At 50.4% G+C, this 20844-nt stretch overlaps 1 protein-coding gene across 2 annotated transcripts in view; it reads right to left on the minus strand.

The window, feature by feature from the left end:
• The window catches only part of TNK1 (tyrosine kinase non receptor 1), a 66671-nt gene that overhangs the window by 3403 nt on the left and 42424 nt on the right, over positions 1–20844 (minus strand). For both annotated transcript variants that reach the window (XM_073564935.1, XM_073564936.1), the window contains exons 2-10: positions 10743–10913; positions 5325–5395; positions 3409–3618; positions 3182–3334; positions 2813–3090; positions 2562–2688; positions 2025–2171; positions 1802–1896; positions 1522–1686 (exon numbers count right to left, since the gene is read on the minus strand). In XM_073564935.1, coding sequence (XP_073421036.1) covers positions 1522–1686; positions 1802–1896; positions 2025–2171; positions 2562–2688; positions 2813–3090; positions 3182–3334; positions 3409–3618; positions 5325–5395; positions 10743–10913 — 1417 coding nt within the window. The remainder of the gene's footprint in view (positions 1–1521; positions 1687–1801; positions 1897–2024; positions 2172–2561; positions 2689–2812; positions 3091–3181; positions 3335–3408; positions 3619–5324; positions 5396–10742; positions 10914–20844) is intronic.

Here is a 20844-nt window from a genome sequence, read left to right on the forward strand (position 1 = left end):
AAACAATAAGCACAAAAACCGAGACGGGAGCGGGCTGAGCGCAGACGGGGGCAGGCCGAGACCAGGAAAAGGGGAGGGCTGAGTGCAGACGGGGGCAGGCCGAGACCAGGAAAAGGGGGTGGGCCGAGCGCAGACGGGGGCAGGCCGAGACTAGGAAAAGGGGGAGGGCTGAGTGCAGACGGGGGCAGGCCGAGACCAGGAAAAGGGGGTGGGCCGAGCGCAGAGACGGGCAGGCCGAGACCAGGAAAAGGGGGAGGGCTGAGCGAAGACGGGGCGGGCCGCGAAAAGGAAAAGGGGGTGGGCTGAGCGCAGATGGGGGTGGGCCAAGACCAGGAAAAGGGGGTGGGCTGAGCGCAGAGACGGGGCGGGCCGAGACTAGGAAAAGGGGCCGAGCCCAGGGAAGGGGAGCGGGCTGAGCCCAAGGATGGGAGCGGGCCGAGCCCAGGGAAGGGGAGCAGGCTGAACCCAAGGATGGGAGCGGGCCGAGCCCAGGGAAGGGGAGCAGGCTGAACCCAAGGATGGGAGCGGGCCGAGCCCAGGGAAGGGGAGCAGGCTGAACCCAAGGATGGGAGCGGGCCAAGCCCAGGGAAGGGGAGCAGGCTGAACCCAAGGATGGGAGCGGGCCGAGCCCAGGTAAGGGGAGCAGGCTGAACCCAAGGATGGGAGCGGGCCGAGCCCAGGGAAGGGGAGCAGGCTGAACCCAAGAACGGGAGCGGGCCGAGCCCAGGGAAGGGGAACAGGCTAAACCCAAGGATGGGAGCGGGCCGAGCCCAGGGAAGGGGAGCAGGCTGAACCCAAGAACGGGAGCGGGCCGAGCCCAGGGAAGGGGAACAGGCTAAACCCAAGGATGGGAGCGGACCGAGCCCAGGGAAGGGGAGCAGGCTGAACCCAAGGATGGGAGCGGGCCGAGCCCCGGGAAGGGGAGCAGGCTGAACCCAAGAATGGGAGCGGGCCGAGCCCAGGGAAGGGGAGCAGGCTAAACCCAAGGATGGGAGCGGGCCGAGCCCAAGGAAGGGGAGCATGCTGAACCCAAGGATGGGAGCGGGCCGAGCCCAGGGAAGGGGAGCAGGCTAAACCCAAGGATGGGAGCGGGCCGAGCCCAAGGAAGGGGAGCAGGTTGAACCCAAGGATGGGAGCGGGCCGAGCCCAAGGAAGGGGAGCAGGCTGAACCCAAGGATGGGAGCGGGCCGAGCCCAAGGAAGGGGAGCAGGCTGAACCCAAGGATGGGAGCGGGCCGAGCCCAAGGAAGGGGAGCAGGCTAAACCCAAGGATGGGAGCGGGCCGAGCCCAAGGAAGGGGAGCAGGCTGAACCCAAGGATGGGAGCGGGCCGAGCCCAAGGAAGGGGAGCATGCTGAACCCAAGGATGGGAGCGGGCTGAGCCCAAGGAAGGGAAGCAGACTGAACCCAAGGATGGGAGTGGGCCGAGCCCAGGGAAGGAGAGCAGGCTGAACCCAAGGAAGGGGAGCGGGCCAAGTGTAGAGACGGGTATATGGTGACTGCAGGGGCATCTGTCCACTCACTCGTTCTCGGAATCTGCATCCCCCAGGTTCAGCTTCACCAGGCTACTTGTCACCTGTGCGCAGCTCCGCGCCTGAGCCACGTCTTCGGGGCTGACCACTGATGAGGGGAACAGGCCGGTTTTCAGAGTGCGGCGGTTCTGCCCTCTCCACATCTGTGAATCAGACCTATCAACAAGGAACAAGGGGAGAGTTATCATGGGGTGAGAAGATGAGGGGCTCCCAGAGTCACCCACAAATCTCCGCTGCACCCAGACATCTGGAGCGTTCCAGTAGTACCTACCCCCCATCAATGACTGTTACTGTGTCCCCGGAGTCCAAACGCAACAAAGAGGGGTCTGCGATGTCCTGCAGAACTCGGACCTCCGCCAGACGCACCTGCCAAAGACATCCACTGGTCAGTATGAGGACTGGGGGTTCAAGTGAGAATGAGGGTAAACAGAAGAATGGGAGTCTAGGGTATCACAGTTCAGATGTCTCGGAGGTGGGACATGGGGGGCACTCACCTCCTTGATCAGGGTGATCAGGCTGCTGAAGTTGGGGCGATGTTCTGGTTTGTGGGCCCAGCACTTCATCATAATGGAGTAGATGCCCTGTGGACAGTCTTCCGTCTGCTCCAGCCGCTCACCCTCCCGGTCTATCTTAGCCAAGATCTGAGGACACAAAGAAACTTCTAGAGAATATCCAACTGGAGGCCATGGGGGAGCCCAAATCTCAGCTGCCCAGAACCCTGCAGCACAGGAAGGTGCATCTGCCATATAGGAGGCTAAGTTGGGCCCCCATGTTCTCTTGTGAAATAAACATCATATTGTGGGGGCATCACGTTCCCTTGGGAATATGTAGGAGGCTCTGGAGACTCCATCTTCTCATGTGACATACCTATTATATGGGGGGGGGGACTCTGGAGCACACCATGTTCTCTAGGAACATATGATCATGCAGGAAGTCCTCTGGGGGACCCCATGTTCTCAGAGGACATACCGATCATATAAAGGGAGCTCTGGAGACCCCATGTTCTCAGGACATGTTTTCTGAGGACATACCTGTCTTCCACTTAGACCCATCCACGGCTCCTGGCCATAGCTGAACATCTCCCATAGGGTGACCCCGAACATCCAGACATCGGACGGGTGGGAGAAGGTTCCGATCTTCAGACTCTCCGGGGAGCACCTGTAATGTACGGTAGAGTCATTACTGAGGCTCCTTTCACCTTGCTCCTCCTACACCCTGACTGTGCGGTAATGAGGCTCCTTTCACCTCGCTCCCCCTACACCCTGACTGTGCGGGGCCTCACCATGCGAAAGGAATCTTGCGGTGGGCAGACATGATGTAATGGTCGTTGTGCCCATTGAGCGCCCTCATCAGGCCGAAGTCCCCGATCTTCACCACCTCCTCACTGCTCAGCAGGATGTTTCGTGCCGCCAAGTCACGGTGGATGAACTTGCGAGATTCCAGGTAGCTCATCCCTGATGCGATCTGCATGGCGTATGACCACAGGAGCGACAGCGGAAAGGCGCCGAAACGAGAGCGCAGGGTGTCATGGAGGGAGCCCAAGGGGGCCAGCTCTGTCACCTAGCAACCAGAGAAACAATGGATGAGGAGAGTCACCCCCAGACATCCGGACCCCACTGTAATCTACCCCAGGCATGCGGCAGGTCCTCACCATCTTCAGTGGCTGCGCCAGGACAACCCCGTAGAGGCGGATGAGGTGCGGGTGATCCAGGGCGTACATAGAGTTCACCTCCTGCAGGAAGTCAACCAGAGCATCGGGGTCGGTGCCACCGTCTGTGCGGAGCGACTTCACGGCGACATTCAGCTGTAGAGACACACAGAGCCATTATATCAACCATTCCCATGACGCTCCAGCTGACCGGAAGAACTAACACGTACCACTCTCCCGCCTGGTATCCGCCATTCTCCTCTTCTGACCACACCAAAACATCCATCGCCGAGGCGTTCAAATAGGCTCAGGTCCCGCTCATTGATCAGACATTTCAGGGAGTAGTCCGGATCTCCCCGGGGAGCAGCAGAGGATGGCGAGGTGATGGGATCGGGGAAAGGGAGAGAATCCGGGCTGTCAGGACTTCGTGTAGAGAACATCTGTGGCGAAGGGAAAGAAACAGGTGAGTGACAACCAATAGATGAAGCCACCACTACAGAGGTTGTCAGACCCTGGCCCCTACAACATCTCTAATGCCACACAATCTGATGCTTGAAAAAAAAAAAAAAAAAAAAAAAAAATCACATAAATAGTCATGGGAGGGATACGATGGTGGAACGATCCGGAGATCGTGGGAGGGATACGATGGCTGAACGATCCGGAGATCGTGGGAGGGATACGATGGTGGAACGATCCAGAGATCTTGGGAGGGATACGATGGCGGAATGATCCGGAGATCGTAGGAGGGATACGATGGTGGAATAATCCAGAGATCTTGGGAGAGATACGATGGTGGAACAATCCGGAGATCGTGGGAGGATACGATGGTGGAACGAAAAAGAGATCATGGGAGGGATAGGATGACGGAACGATCTGGAGATCATGGCAGGGATATGATGGCGGAACGATCCGGAGATCGTGGGAGGGATACGATGGCGGAACGATCCGGAGATCATGCGAGGGATACAATGGCGGAACGATCCGGAGATCGTGGGAGGGATACGATGGCGGAACGATCTGGAGATCATGCGAGGGATACAATGGCGGAACGATCCGGAGATCGTGGGAGGGATATTATGGCGGTAAAGCATTGAGACAGTAGGGCGCAGGGTGTGATGGCATGATATGGAGATCTTAGGGGACAGTGCAGGGGCAACTGTGACGGGTACAATTCATAAAGCATGTAATGCAGAATGTGATGGTAACACTTGGTGAATGTTTTTCCCAGCAATATGCGCTCCTGAAGGATGATGATGGAACTTGATATTTAGATTCAAGGATGATTTTTATTTTGAATTCAAAATAGAATACAACCGGTTTCGACTGCTTAGAGTCTTCCTCAGGTATAATGTCAAGGTTTCTATTTTTTTAAATATCAAGTTCCATCATCATCCTTCAGGAGCGCATATTGCTGGGAAAAACATTCACCAAGTGTTACTACCTATGAAAGCGCTGTCCAGTGCTCTCACTAGTTCCCAGATCTTTGCAGCAAACTGAATGGAAAGAGGAATGGAGTGATCCAGGGACGGGATCTACATGCAGTATCTCAAGACACCAAATAGGTGAGTGTATTCACACTGAGTATATACCTTTGATAATTAACTACTACACTTAGAAGCTTGCGCTTCCCATTTTTCTCCCTATAATCCCCTCTTGTTTCAGAATGTGATGGTGGTATGATCCGAAGATCATGGGCGGGAGAATCAGGATCTGATGGCTGCATCATCTGAAGATCATAGTGTAGTTGATGGACTTCATGAGGCTTAGGTTTATATACAGCCAGACGCTCCATAGAAAGAAGGGAAGGTCCTCATGAAAAGTTCTACTGGTCACCCGGGCTGAACTGCTGATTTCTCCTCCTCCCCACGTTGCTTAGTCTACATCTCATTAATTTCTAGCAATAATGAGAAAACACCCGGCAGTGAATCACTTCTCCTAAGCCGCACCCGCATGTCTGTGTGAATCACTTGTGTAAATGACACCAGACATAGAGGTCACTACAGCAATAACAACCTGCGGCTGTGTCCTCATAGAGATCACTTATAGGGGAACTACAGCTACATACTTCCTTTCTGATGGGGCTCCGAGAGAGCAAACCCCTTAAAATGGTAAGATTGGAGCCTTCATAGTTAAAACCAACTCTCACCTTGTACATCCAGGATTTAGGCCGCACTTGAGGCTTCCTCCTCTTCAAAGCTTCAAAGAGTCTTCTCTGGGCTGAAACGAAAATTTGTGAAAATGATAAGAGGACACAATTCCCACCAAACTGAAAATCCAAGGAATTAAGATACGGGTCTCCCACAATGAGGTCCAGAAGGACAAGAGATAGTGGAGGATGAACCTAGATGGACAAGAGATGGTGAAGAATATGATGAGATGGACTGGAAATGATGGAGGATAAAACTAGTTGGACAGGATTTGACGGAGGAAGGAACTAGATGGACAGGACATGACAAAACCTACAAAAGACAAAATGAAAAAAACCCTGCTGCAATCAAATAAGTAAAAAGCAAAAGTGCATCTAAATCACACAGAGTGTGAATAAGGGCAGACGTCAACTTTGACACATGATAAGGTTTTTAATATTAGACAGTGTAGGACCGCCCCGACCACAGAGTCACCTTGTCGATGGTGGGACGCCTTTTATGCTATGTTTGATCAAGTACAGTATTACTGGGAACTCTGTGTGATTTAGATGCACTTTTGCTTTTTACTTATTTAATTACAGCAGGGTTTTTTTCATTTTGTCTTTTGTAGGTTTTGTCTGCTTTTTGGCCATGTGAACATGCATTTATATGCTGCATGTGTACCAACTCAAACCAAGCTCAATTTTTGTGTGTTTTTTTTTTTTTTTTTTTATGGACAGGACATGGCAGAGGATGAGACTAGATGGAAAGGATGGTCTGCAGTTCCTCTTTGAAAATTGGGGGATCTGTTAATTTTTATAGTAAGACCAAAGAATGTGTACCACATCTCTGGGCAGGTGGTGAACGAATTCTACTCATTTCAACAGGCAACTGGAGAACGTGGCATACTTGATGGACAGGAGATGATGGAGGATGAGACAAGATGGACAAGAGATGGCAGAGGAGGAGATTGGATCGAAAGGAGATTATGAAGGATGAAACTAGAGGGACTGGTGATTGTGGAGGAATGGACAGGTAGTGGAGTATGGGACTAGGTAGACTATGGATGACAGAGATTAACACTAGTTACACTGAAGATGACAGAGGTTGGGAATAGATGGACAGGAGACAATGGAGGATGAAACTTGATCGACAACAGATGGTTGACAATAAGACTAAATGCATAGGAGATTGTGTTGGATGAAACTAGATAGACAGAAATTGATGGAGGATGGGACTAGATGGACTATAAATGACGAAGGAGGAGACTGGATGCACAGGAGATGACAGAGGATAGGACTAGATGGAGAACAGGTCATGGAGGATGATGCTAGATTGACAAGAGATGGAGGATGACACTAGATGGAATATGGATGATGGAGGACGAGAGACGAGACTAGGTGGACAGGACAAAACGGAGGATAAAACTGGATACGCGAGAGGTGGTGGATAGAACTAGGTGGACAGGAGATAGTAAAGGATGGGACTGAATGGATAGGAGATGGTGGAGGACTGAACGGGATGGATAGAAGGTAGTGGAGGATCGGACTAGATGAATAAAAGATGACAGCATAACACCAGAAGGATGGAGATGGCCGAGGATGAGAGAACACAGACTGGAGATAGTGGAGAATGAGACTAGATGGATAGGAGACAGTAGAGGAAGTGACTTGATGAATAAGAGATGACAGAGGATGAGATTATATGCATGTGAGATGGCAGAGTACGGGACTAGATGGACATGAGATGATGGAGGATGGAAATGAATGGACAGGAGATGGCAGAAGATGAGACTAGAGAGATAGAAGATGACAGAGGATGGAGTAGATGGACTTGAGATGGTGAAGGAATGGACATGAGATGATGGAGTATGGGACTACAAAGACTATGGATGATAATCTAACCCTAGATGCACAGGAGATGACAGAGGTTGGGAACAGATGAGCAGGAGATAATGGAGGATGAAACTTGATCGACAATAGATGGTTGACAAGGATACTAGATGCAAAGGAGATTGTGTTGGATGAGACTAGATGGACAAGAGTTGATGAGAGGATGGGACTAGATGGACTATAGATGATGAAGGATGAGACTGGATGCACAAGGGATGACAAAGGATAGGACTAGATGGATAACAGATCATGGAGGATGAGACTAGATTGACAGGAGATGATGGAGGATAAAACTGGAATCACAGGAAATGATGGAGGATGGGACTAGATGGATAAAAGATGACAGGGCAAGACTAGATGTATGGGGATGGTGAAGGGAGGATGGAGACAGTGGAAAAGGAGACTAGATAGATAGACAGGAGATGGTGGAGGAAGGGACTAGATGGACAAGAGATGACAGCGGATGAGATATGGTGGAGGAAGGGACCACATGGATAGAAGATGACAGAGGATTAAACTAGATGGAAAGGAGATGGCAGAGTATGAGCCTAGATGACAGGAGATGATGCAAGAGGAGACTAAATGGACAGAAGATGACAGATGATGGGAGCAGATGTACACGAGATGGTGGAGGATGAGACTAGATGGATAGGAGATGGTGGAGGATGAGACTAGATGGACAGGAGATGGTAGAGGATGGAACAAGATGGACAGGAGATGGTGGAGGATGGAATAAGATGGACAGGAGATGGTGGAGGATGGAATAAGATGGACAGGAGAAGAGAGAAGATGGATAAAAGATGACAGAGGATGGGATTAGATGGATAAAAGATGACAGAGGATGGGATTAGATGGACAGGAGATGGTGACGGTATTCTTTTTTATCGACTTCTATGGAAAATGTAATCAGCTTTTTAATTCTCCGCAAGCCGCTCCAGGAATGACGGGAGGATGAGAGATCTCCACACCTCATTCACTTCCCATGACTCAGGACACGTGAGAAAGTCTCAGACACGAAGGAGGCAAAACACCAAGAACAACACAACATAGGAAGACTTATGTAATGGACAAAGGAAAGGACACTTTCCTGCCAGACCAAAGCAGAACTACAGCCCCATCATGTGGGATCCAGTCCCATAGAACAGCACTACAGCCCCATCATGTGGGATCCAGTCCTATAGAATAGCACTACAGCCCTCATCATGTGGGATCCAGTGCCATAGAACAGCACTACAGTCCTCATCATGTGGGATCCAGTCCCATAGAACAGCACTACAGCCCTCATCATGTGGGATCCAGTGCCATAGAACAGCACTACAGTCCTCATCATGTGGGATCCAGTCCCATAGAACAGCACTACAGCTCCATCATGTGGGATCCAGTCCCATAGAACAGCACTACATCCCCCATCATGTGGGATCCAATCCTATAGAAAAAAGCACTAGAGCCTCTATCATGTGGGATCCAGTCTCATAAAATAGCACTACAGTCCCTATCATGTGGGATCAAGTATACAGAACAGCACTATAGCCCCCATCATGTGGGATCCAATCCTATAGAAAAAAGCACTAGAGCTTCTATCATGTGGGATCCAGTCCTATAAAACAGCACTATAGCCCCCATCATGTGGGATCCAGTCCCATAGAACAGTACTACAGCCTTCATCATGTGGTATCCAGTCCTAAAGAACAGCACTACAGCCCCCATCATGTGGGATCCAGTCCCATAGAACAGTACTACAGCCCCATCATGTGGGATCCAGTCCCATAGAACAGCACTACAGACCCCATCATGTGGGATCCAGTCCTATTGAACAGCACTACACCACCCATCATGTAGGATCCAGCACCATAGCCCCCCATCATGTGGGATCCAATCCCATAGCAAAGCAATACAGCCCCCATCATGTGGGATCCACATGATGGGGGCTGTAGCTATACTATACTATAGCTCAGAACTACAGCTCCCATCATGTGGGATCCAGTCCCATAGAACAGCACCATAGCCCCCATCATGTGGGATCCAGTACTACAGAACAGCACTATAGCCCCCATCATGTGGGATCCAATCCTATAGAAAAAAAAGCACTAGAGCCTCTGTCATGTGGGATCCAGTATCATAAAATAGCACTACAGCACCCATCATGTGGGATCCAATCCTATAGATAAAAGCACTACAGCCCCCATCTTGTAGGATACAGTCCCATAGAACAGCACTACAGCCCCCATCATGTGGGATCCAGTCCCATAGAACAGCACTACAGCCCCCATCATGTGGGATCCAGTCCCATAGAACAGCACTACAGCCCCCATCATGTGGGATCCAGTCCTACAGAACAGCACTACGGCCCCCATCATGTGGGATCCAGTCCCATAGAACAGCACTACAGCCCCCATCATGTGGGATCCAGTCCTACAGAACAGCACTACGGCCCCCATCATGTAGGATCCAGTCCTACAGAACAGCACTAAGGCCCCCATCATGTGGGATCCAGTCCCATAGAACAGCACTACAGCCCCCATCATGTGGGATCCAGTCCTACAGAACAGCACTACGGCCCCCCATCATGGGGGATCCAGTCCCATAGAACAGCACTACAGCCCCCATCATGTGGGATCCAGTCCCATAGAACAGCACTACAGCCCCCATCATGTGGGATCCAGTCCCATAGAACAGCACTACAGCCCCCATCATGTGGGATCCAGTCCTACAGAACAGCACTATGGCCCCCATCATGTGGGATCCAGTCCCATAGAAGAGCACTACAGCCCCCATCATGTGGGATACAGTCCCATAGAACAGCACTACAGCCCCCATCATGTGGGATCCAGTCCTACAGAACAGCACTACAGCCCCCATCATGTGGGATCCAGTACTACAGAACAGCACTACAGCCTCCATCATGTAGGATCCAGTACCATAGAACAGTGCTGCAGTCCTCATTATGTAGGATCCAGTCCCATAGAACAGCACTACAGCCCCCATCATGTGGGATCCAGTACTATAGCTCAGAACTACAGCCCCCCCATCATGTGGGATCCAGTCCCATAGAACAGCACTACAGCCCCCATCATGTCCGATCCAGTCCCACAGAACAGCACTACAGCCCCATCATGTGGGATCCAGTCCCATAGAACAGCACTACAGCCCCCATCATGTGGGATCCAGTACTATAGCTCAGAACTACAGCCCCCCCATCATGTGGGATCCAGTCCCATAGAACAGCACTACAGCCCCCATCATGTGGGATCCAGTCCTATAGAACAGCACTACAGCCCCCATCATGTCCGATCCAGTCCCACAGAACAGCACTACAGCCCCATCATGTGGGATCCAGTCCTATAGAATAGCACTACAGCCCTCATCATGTGGGATCCAGTGCCATAGAACAGCACTACAGCCCCCATCATGTGGGATCCAATCCTATAGCTCAGAACTACAGCACCCCCATCATGTGGGATCCAGTCCCACAGAACAGCACTACAGCCCCATCATGTGGGATCCAGTCCTACAGAATAGCACTACAGCCCCCATCATGGATCTTACCTGGTCTCCCCATTCCGATCTGATCCAGGTCAAATGGCTTCACAAAGTCGAAGTGTCCCGGGCGCGTCACGTTCAGCTCGTCCCGGATCCTGGCGTAGAACTGTTCCAGCTGGAGCTCCCGCAGGAGCGAAAGGAGCCACTCGGAGCCTTCCTCCGTCACCATCTCCGCACCTGGAGAAGAGAGCGCCGGTCAGGAGTGTGTGCAGCGGTCAGGAGTGTACGCAGCGGTCAGGAGTGTACGCAGCGGTCAGGAGTGTGTGCGTCGGGAACGATCAGCCGGGATTTATGGCTGTGGTGTACACCTCCACCACGCTGTATACACACACAACACGCGTGGAGTGACAAGACACGCCTGCTCTGTGTGCACCACGTCACCCTCACGTGTGGGACATCAGAGACAACATGTATGGACAGGAGAGGAATGAGGAAGACACAGGAGCATCAAAACACTGGGAACCTCTCCTCCCACCATTGACCTGCCTGGTACTACTGCCCCATCATTGTCCTGCCTGGTAATACTGCCTCATCATTGTCCTGCCTGGTAATACTGCCCCATCATTGTCCTGCCTGGTAATACTGCCCCATCATTGTCCTGCCTGGTAATACTGCCCCATCATTGTCCTGCCTGGTAATACTGCCCTAACATTGTCCTGCCTGGTAATACTACCCCATCATTGTCCTGCCTAGTAATACTGCCCTAACATTGTCCTGCCTGGTAATACTACCCCATCATTGTCCTGCCTGGTAATACTACCCCATCATTGTCCTGCCTGGTAATACTGCCCCATCATTGTCCTGCCTGGTAATACTGCCCCATCATTGTCCTGCCTGGTAATACTGCCCAATCATTGTCCTACCTAGTAATACTGCCCCGTCATTGTCCTGCCTAGTAATACTGCCCCGTCATTGCCCTGCCTGGTAATACTGCCTCATCATTGTCCTGCCTGGTAATATTGCCCCATCATTGTCCTGCCTGGTAATACTGCCCCATCATTTTACTGCCTGGTAATAATGCCCCATCATTGTCCTGCCTGGTAATACTGCCTCCATCATTGTCCTGCCTGGTAATACTGCCCCATCACTGTCCTGCCTGGTAATACTGCCCCATCATTTTACTGCCTGGTAATACCGCACCATCATTGTCCTGCCTGGTAATACTGCCCCATCATTGTCCTGCCTGGTAATACTGCCCAATCATTGTCCTGCCTGGTAATACTGCCCAATCATTGTCCTGCCTGGTAATACTGCCCAATCATTGTCCTGCCTGGTAATACTGCCCAATCATTGTCCTGCCTGGTAATACTGCCCAATCATTGTCCTGCCTGGTAATACTGCCCCATCATTGTCCTGCCTGGTAATACTGCCTCATCATTGTCCTGCCTGGTAATACTGCCCAATCATTGTCCTGCCTGGTAATACTGTCCCACCATTGTCCTGCCTGGTAATACTGCCCAATCATTGTCCTGCCTGGTAATACTGCCCAATCATTGTCCTGCCTGGTAATACTGCCCCATCATTGTCCTGCCTGGTAATACCGCCCCATCACTGTCCTGCCTGGTAATACTGCCCCATCATTGTCCTGCCTGGTAATACCGCCCCATCATTGTCCTGCCTGGTAATACTGCCCCATCATTGTCCTGCCTGGTAATACCGCCCCATCATTTTACTGCCTGGTAATACCGCCCCATCATTGTCCTGCCTGGTACTACTGCCCCATCATTGTCCTGCCTGGTAATACTGCCCCATCATTGTCCTGCCTGGTAATACTGCTCCATCATTGTCCTGCCTTGTAATACCGCCCCATCATTGTCCTGCCTTTTGATACTGCCCCATCATTGTCCTGCACCGACGTCCGATACTTGACCTGTAGGGGAGGCTCCTCATGGGGTCTGGCCTCCATGTTGGCCTCTATCGTTTGCATCAGGACAGTTTTGGAGGAAATGTTTCTACCTAAAATGCTGCTGCTGGGCAGGGTTCTGTCAGCGACAGCAGCTGACTGGGCTACACAACCACCTATGAGGTGCTTTTGCTGGGGCTGGCCAGAACATCTGCCCGTGAGAGGTGGTGATTGGATTCTCCTATCCATGTGACCAATGTGACAGTATTTATGGCGGTCTCTGGGGCTGAGGGGCTCGTCAGTCAGGACCCATCTGCTGTGTAGGTGCGCTCTCCCTCTCCGGTTCTCATCACGATTCCTGTCGCTCTGTCTTTATTAGATAGGTAATGTTACCACACTGTAAAGTCTCCATACTGTGGGGACCATTTATCATAGCAGGACTATCCTGAATTTCAGGAGCGGTCTCAGGAGGTCATGATATGTCCCGACTAAGCCAAGTCTCTGTCCTCAGGACCAATGTACAGCTGATATAACGATGGAGCAGGAGCCGACAGCTCGTCCTCCGCCATTCTGTCTATGTGAAGACTGAAGATCCTGACAGGACCTTTATGTCACGTGACTGTCAGAGGAGCAGGACACAGGCCCGAGAGTTGTGTGTGTATGTAGCACAGCTGAGAGTGTGCGCTGAGTTAGCAGGGCAGTGTGTGTACACAGTGGGAGGACGTCATGCTTTGGGATGTTTTGCGAGGGGCAGCATACTGTGTGATGGGGTACTGTGGGGGCATCTTACTGTACACGGAGCACTGTAGGAACCATGAAAGTGGTTCCATACTCTGTGGGGTCACCAATGGGCTCATCTAATATTTCTGGTGTGGGCGTATAGAAAGGACAAGGTTAGGTTACAGGCTTATAAAGTAATAATTATCGTGCACTGCAGTACGCGTCTCTTTTATAAATTTGGAGGGGAATGTCCTCGCTATGGACCTCGAGGTCCTGCTTTGCATGGCACCTATATCCATCATCCACTGGCCATGTGGTAGCATGACGCATCCTGGGGGCTCGATGGTAACAGGAATCCCCCTATTGGCCTACACATCAGACGCCGGCCCTCTACCGTCCTTAGCTGACAAATAATGGGGTCAGGACACGATCGGATCTGGAATACACGAATGTTGTTCCGGATAATTAGTAACTGAGTCATTAGAATTTCGTGCTGGTGACTTCATGTCTCTCGGGGGTGCTGGCCTCACCCTACCCAGATATAAACAGGAGCACAGCACCAAATCTGCCAAATATTATCACTACCTAAGCCGGGGGCGTCCACACCTATGACTGTGCCACAGCGGAGCGGGACCCAAAACATTCACAGCTTTTTATGATGTCGTCCCATCCCATGAACTCATGCAACGCCACACGTGTAACGCCACTTCCCAAAACTTCAGATCACAGTGCAAAATACAGGGGCGAATCCCAAATGTCAGATCTAACCCTAAAAATCAAGAGCCTCAAAACTTGATCTAATGTTCATCTGCAGAACCTTCTACCCGAAACATGGTCTACACCGTACACCCCTCACCCCATCACCGAACACCCTCCAACCCATCGCCATACACCCTGTCTGCAACATCACCAAACACCCTCCACTCCAATCACTGTACCTCCGCACCATCGCCATACACCCTGTATTCCCCAGCACTAAACACCCTGACTACCCCATCATAGCACACCCTCACCCCAGCTCCGCACATCCCGTATGCCCCAGTGCAGCAAACCCTGTACAGCCAAGCCCCGCTCACCCCATCACCGTACACCCTTCACTCCATCACTGTACCTCCTGTCCGCACCATCGCCGTACACCCTGTCCGCCCCAGCATCGCACATTCTGTCCACCTCAGCACCGTACCTCCTGTCCGCCACATCACCACACCCCGTATGCCCCAGCGCCGCACACCCCATACGCCCTAGCGCCGCACACCCCATCACCGTACACCCTCCACTCCATCACTGTACCTCCTGTCCGCCCCATCGCCACACACCCCAACGCCACACACCCACTACGCCCCAGCGCCGCACACCCCATACGCCCCAGCACCGTACCTCCTGTCCGCCCCATCACCACACACCCCGTATGCCCCAGCGCCGCACACCCCATACGCCCCAGCGCCGCACACCCCATCACCGTATACCCTCCACTCCATCACTGTACCTCCTGTCCGCCCCATCGCCACACCCCAACGCCGCACACTCACTACGCCCCAGTGTCGCACACCCCATACGCCCCACACCCACTACGCCCCAGCACCGTACACCCCATACGCCCCAGCGCTGCACACCCCATACGCCCCAGCACCGTACCTCCTGTCTGCCCCATCGCCGCACACCCCCTACGCCCCAGTGCCACACACCCTGTCTACCCTATAGCACCCCTTCTTTCTCCACCTTGTGACACTAGGCTGTAATGACGGGCGTGCACGAGAGCGCTCCATGGCAGGACGGCTTATTAGAAACACTTTCTAAATCCAAATTGTTTATGTAATTTTGGAAACAACCGGTGAGAGTATGAGCACAGCAAAATCAGCAGCCGCACCCTGCTCTGCCGCTCACGTGTGGTGGGTGTGACTGGCACATCGCCCACATCTATGGGGCCACACGTGTCTCTGTCCTTCCCGGGCACCGATGTGTTTTCTGTTCTGCCAGTGTACTGCCCCCATTACATGAGACACAAGTGTGACCTCCGCATGATGAGAGAACAGGAGCCTGGGGCGACGCACACTCCCAAACACTGGGCCACACAGCTAACCATCTATCACCCCCTCACCTGCAGGACGGTGTGCACACACTCCACAGAACACACACAGTGTCACAAGGATACACTCACCCTCCGTCTATAGGTAGTGTGCACTGAGTACACACACTCACACTCAGTCTGTGGCGCCCCGCTACGTTACATGAAGGTGGGGGTCCTGGCTGGGTGTGTGGACTTGTGCTGTGGGGGCTACGCCCGTGCAGGCCGCATGTCACCAATGACTTTGGTGCTGGACAGTTCAGTGAGGGAGACCCCTGTCACAATCAGACTTCTTACTACACGATAACCTGGGGGGATTATAGAGATGGCGGCACTCACACTACACGGACACACACATAGTGTTACACTCACACTACACGGACACACACATAGTGTTACACTCACACTACACGGACACACACATAGTGTTACACTCACACTACACGGACACACACATAGTGTTACACTCACACTACACGGACACACACATAGTGTTACACTCACACTACACGGACACACACTTAGTGTTACACTCACACTACACGGACACACACTTAGTGTTACACTCACACTACACGGACACACACTTAGTGTTACACTCACACTACACGGACACACACTTAGTGTTACACTCACACTACACGGACACACACTTAGTGTTACACTCACACTACACGGACACACACTTAGTGTTACACTCACACTACACGGACACACACTTAGTGTTACACTCACACTACACGGACACACACTTAGTGTTACACTCACACTACACGGACACACACTTAGTGTTACACTCACACTACACGGACACACACTTAGTGTTACACTCACACTACACGGACACACACTTAGTGTTACACTCACACTACACGGACACACACTTAGGCTGGAGTCACACTAACCTGCGCAAAATACGGTCAGTATTTTACATACGTAATACGGATGACAGACCCCTAAACAGTGCTCCGTATGTCATCCGTAATCAAGGTGTGGTCGCATATTTTGCGCATGTCAGCATCCGTATGTAATCCGTATGCTGAGATTTTCTCGCAGGCTTGCAAAATGGACATATAATGGAGCCCTATGACAGGGTTTATAAGAGAAACCAAAGAATAGATATAGACACATAGAATACATATATATGTATAGATAGTGTGTGTATATATATATATATATATATATATATATATATATATATATGTATTCTATGTGTCTATATCTATTCTTTCTTTCTTTATTAAACCTGTCAGTGTGAGTTTACTGTATCGTGCACTGAATTGCTGCCTTTGATAAAAGACACCGGGTGCGTTTTTCTCGCAAGTCACATGTGTGGTCCGTGTGTAATCCGTATTTTTTGCGCACCCATAGACTTGCATTGGCGTATTACGGGCGTAGTACGCTGACAGTCCCAGCATGCTGCGAGTGGCACGGAGCGTAGAATACGGATGAGAAATATACGGCTGGTGCGAGGGACCCCATAGAGAATCATTGGTCCGTGTCTAATGCGTGCTTTTAGCACCTCTCACTCTCCCGTATTCCTCACCAGTGTGACCCCGGCCTTAGTGTTACACTCACACTACATTACACAGACACACACTTAGTGTTACACTCACACTACATTACATGGAAACACACTTAGTGTTACACTCACACTACACAGACAGTGTTACACTCACAATACATTACACGGACACACACTTAGCGTTACACTCACACTACACGGACACACACTTAGTGTTACACTCACACTACATTACACAGACACACACTACACGGACACACACTTAGTGTTACACTCACAATACACGGACACACACTTAGTGTTACACTCACACTACATGGACATACATTTAGTGTTACACTCACTACACGGACACTCACTTACTGTTACACTCACACTACATTACATGGAAACACACTTAGTGTTACACTCACACTACATTACACAGACACATTTAGTGCTACACTCACGCTACACGAACGCACACTTAGTGTTACACTCACACTACATTACATGGACACACACTTAGTGTTACACTCACACTACATTACATGGACACACACTTAGTGTTACACTCACGCTACACGAACGCACACTTAGTGTTACACTCACACTACATTACATGGACACACACTTAGTGTTACACTCACGCTACACGAACGCACACTTAGTGTTACACTCACACTACATTACATGGACACACACTTAGTGTTACACTCACACTACATTACACGGACACACACTTAGTGTTACACTCACGCTACACGAACGCACACTTAGTGTTACACTCACACTACATTACATGGACACACACTTAGTGTTACACTCACACTACACAGACAGTGTTACACTCACACTACATTACACGGACACACACTTAGCGTTACACTCACACTACACGGACACACACTTAGTGTTACACTCATGCTACACGGACACTCACTTAGTGTTACACTCACGCTACACGGACACACACTTAGTGTTACACTCACACTACATGGACACACACTTAGTGTTACACTCACACTACATGGACACACACTTAGTGTTACACTCACGCTACACAGACAGTGTTACACTCACACTACATTACACGGACACATTTAGTGTTACACTCACGCTACATGGACACACACTTAGCGTTACACTCACACTACACAGACACACACTTAGTGTTACACTCACACTACACAGACACACACTTAGTGTTACACTCACACTACACAGACAGTGTTACACTCACATTACATTACACGGACACACACTTAGCGTTACACTCACACTACACGGACACACACTTAGTGTTACACTCATGCTACACGGACACTCACTTAGTGTTACACTCACACTACACGGACACACACTTAGTGTTACACTCATGCTACACAGACACACACTTAGTGTTACACTCACACTACACGGACACACACTTAGTGTTACACTCATGCTACACAGACAGTGTTACACTCACACTACATTACACGGACACATTTAGTGTTACACTCACGCTACATGGACACACACTTAGCGTTACACTCACACTACACAGACACACACTTAGTGTTACACTCACTACACAGACACACACTTAGTGTTACACTCACACTACACAGACAGTGTTACACTCACACTACATTACACGGACACACACTTAGCGTTACACTCACACTACACGGACACTCACACTACATTACACAGACACTCACTTAGTGTTACACTCACACTACACGGACACACACTTAGTGTTACACTCACAATACACGGACACACACTTAGTGTTAGGGTGTGTGCACACGCTGCAGTTTCTGCTGCGGCTCCGCAGCTGTTTTGGCCGCTGCGGACGCGCAGCAGTTTTAGCTGCGGTGTACAGTACTATTCAATTGAATGGGAAACAAAAACTGCTGTGTAGACGGTGCAGATTTTTCCGCGCGGTTTTCCTGTGGTTTTGAAACCGCAGAAAGAATTGACATGTCAATTCTTTCTGCGGAATCCGCAGCGGTTTCCTATCTCCACCATTGTGGAGATGGTGGAACCGCAGTGCAAAACCGCAGATAATCCGCAGGTCTTTTGACCTGCGGTTTTTGCAAAATCCGCGTGGATGAATCCGCAGCGGATTCCGCAGCGTCTGCACACAGCCTTACACTCACACTACAATACAGAGACACTCACTTAGTCTTACACTCACACTACATGGACACTCAGTGTTACACTCACACTACACGGACACTTAGTGTTACACTCACACTACACGGACACTCAGTGTTACACTCACACTACACGGACACTCAGTGTTACACTCACACTACACAGACACTCAGTGTTACACTCACACTACATGGACACTCAGTGTTACACTCACACTACATGGACACTCAGTGTTAGGCTGGAGTCACACTAACCAGCGCAAAATACGGTCAGTATTTTACAGGCGTAATACGGATGACAGACCCCTAAACAGTGCTCCGTATGTCATCCGTAATCAAGGTGCGGTCGCGTATTTTGCGCATGTCAGCATCCGTATGTAATCCGTATGCTGAGATTTTCTCGCAGGCTTGCAAAATGGACATATAATGGAGCCCTATGACAGGGTTTCTAAAAGACACATGTGACTTGCGTATTTCTCGCAAGTCACATGTGTGGTCCGTGTGTAATCCGTATTTCTTGCGCACCCATTGACTTGCATTGGCGTATTACGGGCGTAGTACGCTGACAGTCCCAGCATGCTGCGAGTGGCACGGACCGTAGGATACGGAGGAGAAATATACGGCTGATGGGAGCTGCCCCATAGAAAATCATTGGTCCGTGTGTAATGCGTGCTTTTTGCGCCTCTCACTCTCCCGTATTCCTCACCAGTGTGACCCGGCCTTACACTCACACTACACGGACACACACTTAGTGTTACACTCATGCTACACGGACACACACTTAGTGTTACACTCACACTACATTACATGGACACACACTTAGTGTTACACTCACACTACATGGACACCACTTAGTGTTACACTCACACTACATGGACACCACTTAGTGTTACACTCACACTACACAGTGTTACACTCACACTACATTACATGGACACACACTTAGTGTTACACTCACACTACACAGTGTTACACTCACACTACATTACATGGACACACACTTAGTGTTACACTCACACTACACAGTGTTACACTCACACTACATTACATGGACACACACTTAGTGTTACACTCACACTACACAGACAGTGTTACACTCACACTACATTACACAGACACATTTAGTGTTACACTCACGCTACACGGACACACACTTAGTGTTACACTCACAATACACGGACACACACTTAGTGTTACACTCACACTACATTACATGGACACACACTTAGTGTTACACTCACACTACATGGACACCACTTAGTGTTACACTCACACTACACAGACAGTGTTACACTCACACTACATTACACAGACACATTTAGTGTTACACTCACGCTACATGGACACACACTTAGTGTTACACTCACTACACGGACACTCAGTGTTACACTCACACTACATTACACAGACACTCACTTAGTGTTACATTCACACTACACGGACACACATTTAGTGTTACACTCACACTACACGGACACTCACTTAGTGTTACACTCACTACACGGACACTCAGTGTTACACTCACACTACATTACACAGACACTCACTTAGTGTTACATTCACACTACACGGACACACATTTAGTGTTACACTCACACTACACGGACACTCATTTAGTGTTACACTCACACTACACGGACACTCACTTAGTGTTACACTCACTACACAGACACTCAGTGTTACACTCACACTACATTACACGGACACACACTTAGCGTTACACTCACACTACACGGACACACACGTAGTGTTACACTCACTACACAGACACTCACACTACATTACACAGACACACACTTAGTGTTACACTCACACTACACGGACACTCACAC

The sequence above is a fragment of the Dendrobates tinctorius genome, unplaced genomic scaffold (genome assembly GCF_039654945.1).
Source record: "Dendrobates tinctorius isolate UK_male_01 unplaced genomic scaffold, ASM3965494v1 ptg000502l, whole genome shotgun sequence".
Lineage (NCBI taxonomy): Eukaryota > Metazoa > Chordata > Amphibia > Anura > Dendrobatidae > Dendrobates > Dendrobates tinctorius.